This window comes from Penaeus vannamei, chromosome 36, assembly GCF_042767895.1.
Source record: "Penaeus vannamei isolate JL-2024 chromosome 36, ASM4276789v1, whole genome shotgun sequence".
Taxonomy (NCBI): domain Eukaryota; kingdom Metazoa; phylum Arthropoda; class Malacostraca; order Decapoda; family Penaeidae; genus Penaeus; species Penaeus vannamei.
The window spans coordinates 26,644,168-26,651,667 of NC_091584.1; the positions used below are offsets into that span (position 1 = coordinate 26,644,168).

At 37.3% G+C, this 7,500-nt stretch overlaps 1 protein-coding gene across 1 annotated transcript in view; it reads right to left on the reverse strand.

Annotated features, from left to right (window-relative positions):
* Window positions 1-1,198: 1,198 nt before the first annotated feature.
* The window catches only part of strat (RAB interacting factor STRAT), a gene marked incomplete at its 5' end in the record, with an annotated part of 8,393 nt that continues 2,091 nt past the window's right edge, over window positions 1,199-7,500 (reverse strand). Inside the window, 2 exon segments of the mRNA XM_070114858.1 lie at window positions 1,199-3,706; window positions 5,044-5,215. Coding sequence (XP_069970959.1) covers window positions 3,530-3,706; window positions 5,044-5,215 — 349 coding nt within the window.

The window sequence follows — 7,500 nt, forward strand, 5'->3', positions numbered from 1 at the left end:
TCCTTCCATTGCTGATTATGATCTTCATTTATTCATCTGCAGCCAATTCCTTAATTCATATATTTGTCCACACCTTCATGCAGTCAGTCATAAAATTGCAATTCCTATTTTTCCCCACTTATCCCCATTCTTTTGTTTATACATGCCTTCATTCATGACTCACTCACATATTCACTCACTCAATCAAATATTCTTATTCAAATATCCCTCATTCATACAATGCTATTTCCACTCACTCACTCATCACTCATTCATTTATAAATGATCAAGTAATTACCACAACTATTATTATACTGCACCCTAGTTGAGATGAGTATCAGATATCTTCAAGAGTAACAATGAATATTTTTTTAAAATAATAAATAAACAATATTCTTACATAATCTGCTGAGCCTAAGTTTATCATAAATAATATTCTATAACCTGGAGAGCTTACATATTCAAATTATTTATATTCATTTCAACTAATCAAAGACACATACCTTTATCCACTTTTCTGTTCATCTGTTGGGAAAAGAATTATTTTTCTTCTATGATAACACAGTTTCTCTTAAGTATCTTGATTTTCCTATATTTTGCAGGTTTCCCAACCTCAAGGTACAACACAATTAAGCACAATATTCGTGCAATTCTTTCTCGTTAGTACAAACCTCCTTGTATGTGCTTAGTGTAATGTAGTTCAACTCTTTCAGATTACAACGACATAGAGCAATGTCAAGCAGCTCTCATTTGCCCCAATTTGGATGGCATTGCAATCACCCACTGAAGAATAAACTTATTGTAATGCATTGGTTAACGTGCTGGTCTTGCAATCTTGCTGACCTGCATTCAACTCTGAGCACTACCAGTGGATGGTAAGCCTGGACATTCCTTGCACACAGGGGGATATTTAGAAGCAAAATAAAACAGACAGTATGTCTGCTAAGAATATCCATTGTAACATATGGAATTTCAGTCATTATTGAGAATTTTTCTTTTCACAGAACAACTAGGTAAGATCTATAGCAAAGTATGTATATGAATACGGAACTTTTTTGTATTTTTTATTAAGAACATGCCACATTTCCATCCACACTAAATAAGTTTCCAAGTATTAAAAGTAATAGTATCAATCAGTCGGGCATAAAAAAATGCTCCACATTATGTCACATTCAAAATAAAAATTCCAACAAAGAAAAGGTAATTAAAACCATAAAAGGATAATTAGAAACTGATATTAATAACCAATTACCACATTAAAACATGAAATAAATTATACCAACACTCCTTTTGACTTTTGGTGGTATATCAGCTTAGTCATATATCACAAAAAAAGAGTCAATATTCCTTTTCTAAAGTCCATTCTCTAACACTCTTACTTTAAATGCTATGAAATTTGAAGTAATGCTTTTGTGATCTGAAATGCTCCATACAAACTGACAGAAGAAGCAAGCAAGTTTTCAAAAATTAGCAAAATTATAATACTTGTGGTAAGGTTTATGTTAAGAAATAGCCATTCCCCTTTTTTTTTTCTTTTTTTTTCTTTTTCTCCTTTTTTAATATTTTTTTCATATTTGAGAGCTAGGCCACTGGCTGCAAATAAACTTGTAAATATTTCCTATCTCATGTCAAAGAAATATAGAGAGACAATATACTAAGTACAAAAACAAATAAAAGTGTTCTTTCATTCATTCCTCCACAATTATTAGCAGTACCATACCGTATAAGAATAGTCATTTCATAAACCACATTAATACATTCAAAATTCTCTTCCATATCTGAGACAGACACCATAACTGCATCTGATCTCTGTTACAAGTAAGACTTCAGTCAGTGGCTCTACCATCATGAAAAATCAAATCGACCTTACGCCTTTCACTCAAATGCACATAAGCACATCAAAACCTCGTATCAAGCAATGGCGGAGATCACTGCTCGGCTGTGTACAAAAACATATAACACAGATACATTGGAAAAATCAACAGCTTGTCTGGAAGCTTGAGAGTAAGCCTTTGACATGCTTTATGTTTTAATTTGGCGGAATAACTTTATGGTTCGGATTTATCCCTACTCTTCCAAGCTCCGGGCAAAATATATTAATATTTGTCTTAATTACTTACTGAGGATAAAGGAGTTAAAAAGAGTGAGGGAAAAAGAAGCTGAGGGGGGGAGGGGGGAAAGAAAGAGAGAAAGAGAGAAAGAGAGAGGGAGAGGGAGAGGGAGAGGGAGAGGGAGAGGGAGAGGGAGAGGGAGAGGGAGAGGGAGAGGGAGAAGGAGAAGGAGAAGGAGAAGGAGAAGGAGAAGGAGAAGGAGAAAGAGAAAGAGAAAGAGAAAGAGAAAGAGAAGGAGAGGGAGTTGGAGTTGGAGTTGGAGATGGAGATGGAGAGGGAGTGGGAGAGGGAGAGAGAGAAGGAGGGGGAGAGGGAGAGAGAGAAGGAGAGGGAGAGAGAGAAGGCGAGGGAGAGGGAGAGAGGGAGAGGGAGAGGGAGAGGGAAAGGGAAAGGGAAAGGGAAAGGGAGAGGGAGAGGGAGAGGGAGAGGGAAAAGGAAGAAGGAAGAGGATAGGAGAGAGAAGGCAGATGAGGAATGAGGAATGAGGAATGAGGGAAGGGGGAAAGGGAGAATTGGGGAGAAAGGAGAGAAAAGTGGAAAAAAAAATAGAAGGAAAGAAGGTAGGGGGAAGAGAAGTAACTTGTGGAATATGTGGATCAGAATAGTAGGAAAATAAAATAACAGGGGAGAAAAATTTCATGAAGTGGTGCAACATAATGAAAGAAAAACAGGGATTCACCAACTATAAATAAATAAATAATTGACATGACATATACATGTGATGGAATCATTGTACAAAAAAATACCAAGTTTTACCCTGAAAGATTTGTGAACATTTCTATAACATTATAATATTACACATACCCATAAATTAAACCATAATCCACTTATATGATTCCTCAACTTGTATATTAATAAGGAATGACTGAAAAATGAATCAATTTAAAATACATAATACTAAAAAAAAAAAAAAAAATCCTACAGCTACAACGCACAAACTTATTCACAATCCCTAAAACATAAATAACATATCTTTCCCCATGAACATTCATATGATTGTCAGCTTGCAATGATAGTTTATACATGGCATTTGCACAATTAGAATTCTTGCCTCTGCGACAGTTTAGTTGAAGCAGGATAAAAGCGCCGCCACCACATTCAATTCCGCAAGCCATTCTCACACCCTTAAAGACCCTGGCAAACATTGTGCGAAGTTAAGATTTTATTTTATTTTTTTCGATTTCTCTCCCCTCTAAATGGAGTGTTATTTTCCTGTTAATACCTCCAGTTTTCCTTACATCCTTCCATTCTTTTTATACTAGAGTATTTAGTCATCCATTCCCCCCCCCCCCTTAAATAGGAATATTATATCTTTCATCTAACATTTTCTTCTAAGCCTCGCAGAACGGAACAGAACTTCTATCTTTTTTTTTCTTCGTTTTTAATCTTTTTTAATGTCCCACAACTTTTCACACACCCTTTGGCCAGACACCCACTTGCTAGGTGTGCTTGACCCTGGCTAAAGCCACGTAGCTCTTCTTGGTGGTGTTGTCATGCCAGCCGACTGGTCCTCTCTCACAGTCTGCACACACAAGGTACTTCGTGCTGCCAACCGTGTGGGAGAAGCCGATATTGTCGAAGGTGAACATGTCATCCACTACCCACCATTCACCAAGCTGTGGATCAGTGCAAAAATCAGTATATTTCACTAAGAAAAAATGGTGTATATTTGAGTGTGTGTGTGTGTGTGTGTGTGTGTGTGTGTGTGTGTGTGTGTGTGTGTGTGTGTGTGTGTGTGTGTGTGTGTGTGTGTGTGTGTGTGTGTGTGTGTGTGTGTGTGTGTGTGTATGTATGTATGTATGTATGTATGTATGTATGTATGTATGTATGTATGTATGTATGTATGCATGTATGTATGCATGTATGTAGGTACGTATGTACGTGTATGTGTGTGTGTGTGTGTGTGTGTGTGTGTGTGTGTGTGTGTGTGTGTGTGTGTGTGTGTGTGTGTGTGTGTGTGTGTGTGTGTGTGTGTGTGTGTGTGTGTGTGTGTGTGTGTGTGTGTGTGCGTGTGCGTGTGCGTGTGCGTGTGCGTGTGTGTATGTGTGTGTAATCAAATCTATTCTTTGTTCTCTTTGAATTAATCCAATCATTACAATGGCTTTTTCTCTGGAAAACTTATTCATATACATTGACTAAAAATAAATGTGAGACTTAGTTCTGGAGCCTTCTAAGCAACTTCCATCTAAACGAATAGCTTTCTTCCAATTCTGTAACATTTCGAACTGTAGACAAAACTGAAATCAAAGGCTAGACTCTAACTTCAACATCTTGGAGAGAGAGAAAAAAAAGCTGAAATAAGCCACTCAGTGCTAGACAGTCCTAAGCACCACCTTGGGAAAAAATGGTTTACTAGAAGTCTATCCCTCATCAACTGTATCTCTATCCTACTTAATTGTGGAAATGCTAATGTAATCTCTTAACATGGGTTTAAATCCCTATTGAACCCAAAGCTTTACTGCCTTTTGCTTCAGACGTGAAGGAACTTTAGGAATAATTTTGCCCCCATTCTTTTTAATTTCACTTGTGGCCTTTTGTTGCTTTGAATAAATTCCATAGCGAGTGCATCTGCTATAGTATTATAGTTCATCATATTAACAAGTGTACTGCCATTTAAACTAACATTAATATATTGACATACTAGTTTCATTCTTACATTGTAAGAATAATAAGAAAGAGTAGAAAAATATAAATAAGTTATAAACAAAGACAAAAAACAAGGAAAAGAAAAAAATAAAATACATCTAAAAAAAGGGGGGGAAATCCTTAACAAAGAATAAAAGAAAAAATTAAGCATATAGCAAAAATCAACAATAAATAGAAACCTAAAGAAAACAATTTAAGAAGAAAGGAAGGAAAGCAAAAAAAAAAGAAAACTCAATAAATAAAAATTGCTTATTAAGAACAAAAAATATAACAAGTACATATATAAGTATTATGTAAGGGTGCTCACATCCTCTGTATTTGGTGATGGCTGATCTTTGGGCTGCGTCGGGGTTGGCAGTGCATGCGACTGACTGAGGAAAGTGGCCGACTGGGGAGACAACACCCGGGACTCGCAATGGATGCATTTCACCACACAGCTGTTCTGGCCTTCTCGCACCAAGCAGTTAGTGTCTGCCATGCTGAAAATGGAACTATAGGTGTGTTACTTGTACTTTCTTTTTTTTCTTGTTATTTTTTCACTCCCTTTCCATTTGGCTTTCCCTCTATTTTTCTTTCTCTTTCCCTCTATCTCTCACTCTGCCTCTCCCTCATTCCCTCCGTTTCATTTTCTCTCTCCTTCTCTCTTTGCCTCTCCCTCATTCCCTCCATTTCACTTTCTCTCTCTTTCTCCCTTTGACTCTCCCTCTCCCTCTCCCTCACCCCATTCCCTCCTTTCTTTCTCTGGTTTCCAATAATCTTAACAGAAGCTTATCATTAAATTTCTTTTCTATTTCAATAATCTTTAAATAAAATAACTCTCACTTTCTCAGGTTTTATTAATCAGTACAATAATTTTCAAAATATGAATATAGTTTCTTTAAAACTATTTTTTATCTCAACTCTAATCTAATACTAAGTTTAATAGTAGTCAACTTTATAATCTTTTAGTAATTACAATGAAATTCTGAAAAAAATATATATATACTTTATATACCACGTCTTAGATAAATACTTGAACATTACAAATATGTCTGAAAAATTATGCAATCATCTAAATGTTTTTTTTCTAACAAATTTAGTCTATCAAATTTATAGCTAGGACACTGATATATAACAAATATTTCCACAACTTCTCTGAAAAAAATCAAACAGCTTATATTATCACACTTCTCAATCATTTATGCAATTAATTTTTTTCAGAGAATATATATGCCATGGATGATATTACAACAATATAATTTTCTGTAATTTCCTTTCAAGAAATAGATGTCTTTTCCTTACATGCTGTTTCTTTACTGGGACTTCAATCATGATAATCTGCATTATTCTGCGATCTTCTGTAATTGCTTGTTCCTCTACTCTCACCCTCATCCTTCCTCTGGTAAAACAGCCTTGCTCTTCTGCGCGATTCTTCTTCTCTTCGAAACGGGGCATTGGTCCTTCTACCCCTGAAACTATCTCTGTTTCTCGTGTATCTTTCTGCATCCCTGTTCCCTCTTGCTGTATATCCTCCTCTCGTGTCTGTGGGATTCTGCTGTGGGTTGATGACAATAGGTTTCTTCCATGGTCGGTCCACACACCCAAATCTCAGCTGTCCTGCTTCCTTGCGTCCTCCCCAGCCTCCTCCCAGCCTTCTTGGAATCCAGCCTTTCATCTTGCGCCCCACTTCCCAGTCAACAATCACCTGATGCCCCTCTATCTCAAGGCCCCGACACTCCCTCTGTGCCTCAGCTGCATCTCGTCCTCGCCGGAACTCAACAAAGCCATATCCTTTGCTCTGGCCAGTAACAATATCAGTAACCAGATGGACACTCTCTACGACACCAAACCGTGAAAACCTATCTCTCAGCTGGTCCTCTTCCAGATTTTGAGGTAATCTGCCCACAAAGAGTGTGCGATCAGGGTTGGAAGAGAGCTCTGGTGGGGTGTGGTGGGCATGCATGGCCCGCCAAACTGCCCTGTCATGTGGCTCTGTATCCGTGCCATCAATGCTTCCAGCTGCCAGTGGGTCATATTCACGTGCTATAGGTTTCCAGTCTCCTGGCATCTTGCTTTTGTAGGATTTCCAAGCCACGTGCTTCTGAATCAATCAGAAGATAAGTTCCAAAGCACCACAGAAACTAAACACCTTTCAGTTTCTCCATCCTTCTAGTACGTTTAAATCTTGGTTCAGATGCCCTGTACAGCTAATACTTTCACATGTAAGTTTCAATTATAATCTTGTTATCTCCTCATCTTCCTATTCTGTCTTCCTCTCTGCAAGAGTTAATGTCATAAATTTACATCACTCAACAAGACAAAACATGCATCAAGTCTGATATTACAACCTCAGTCCCTTACAAATGCTTAAGTATAACCCTGTCATACCAAAGTAAAAAATATATACATTTGCCATGATAAATAATGAGCTCTTGCTTACATCTTATCATGACCTTCCCATCAAATCTATAGAGATCACATTAAATACAACATTCCACCATATTTCCTGATCTAGTGACATCAAGACACTTTTCCATGCCATGGTCACACTGTATCATACAAATCAATCTTAGTTCCACAAAAGTACCCAACTTTGGCTGGTTACCGTACTTGGTAGTAAGCTGCACATGAGAGCTTATTATACCGTACATTATTCCCTGAAACCTTACAAGTCATAAATAGTGAATAAACAAAATTCAAGCTATCCATGAACAAAACAAAAATAAAATCTCTATCATTCTGTACCACCACCTCCACCATTCTGTTCCACCATTACCTTTCTTGC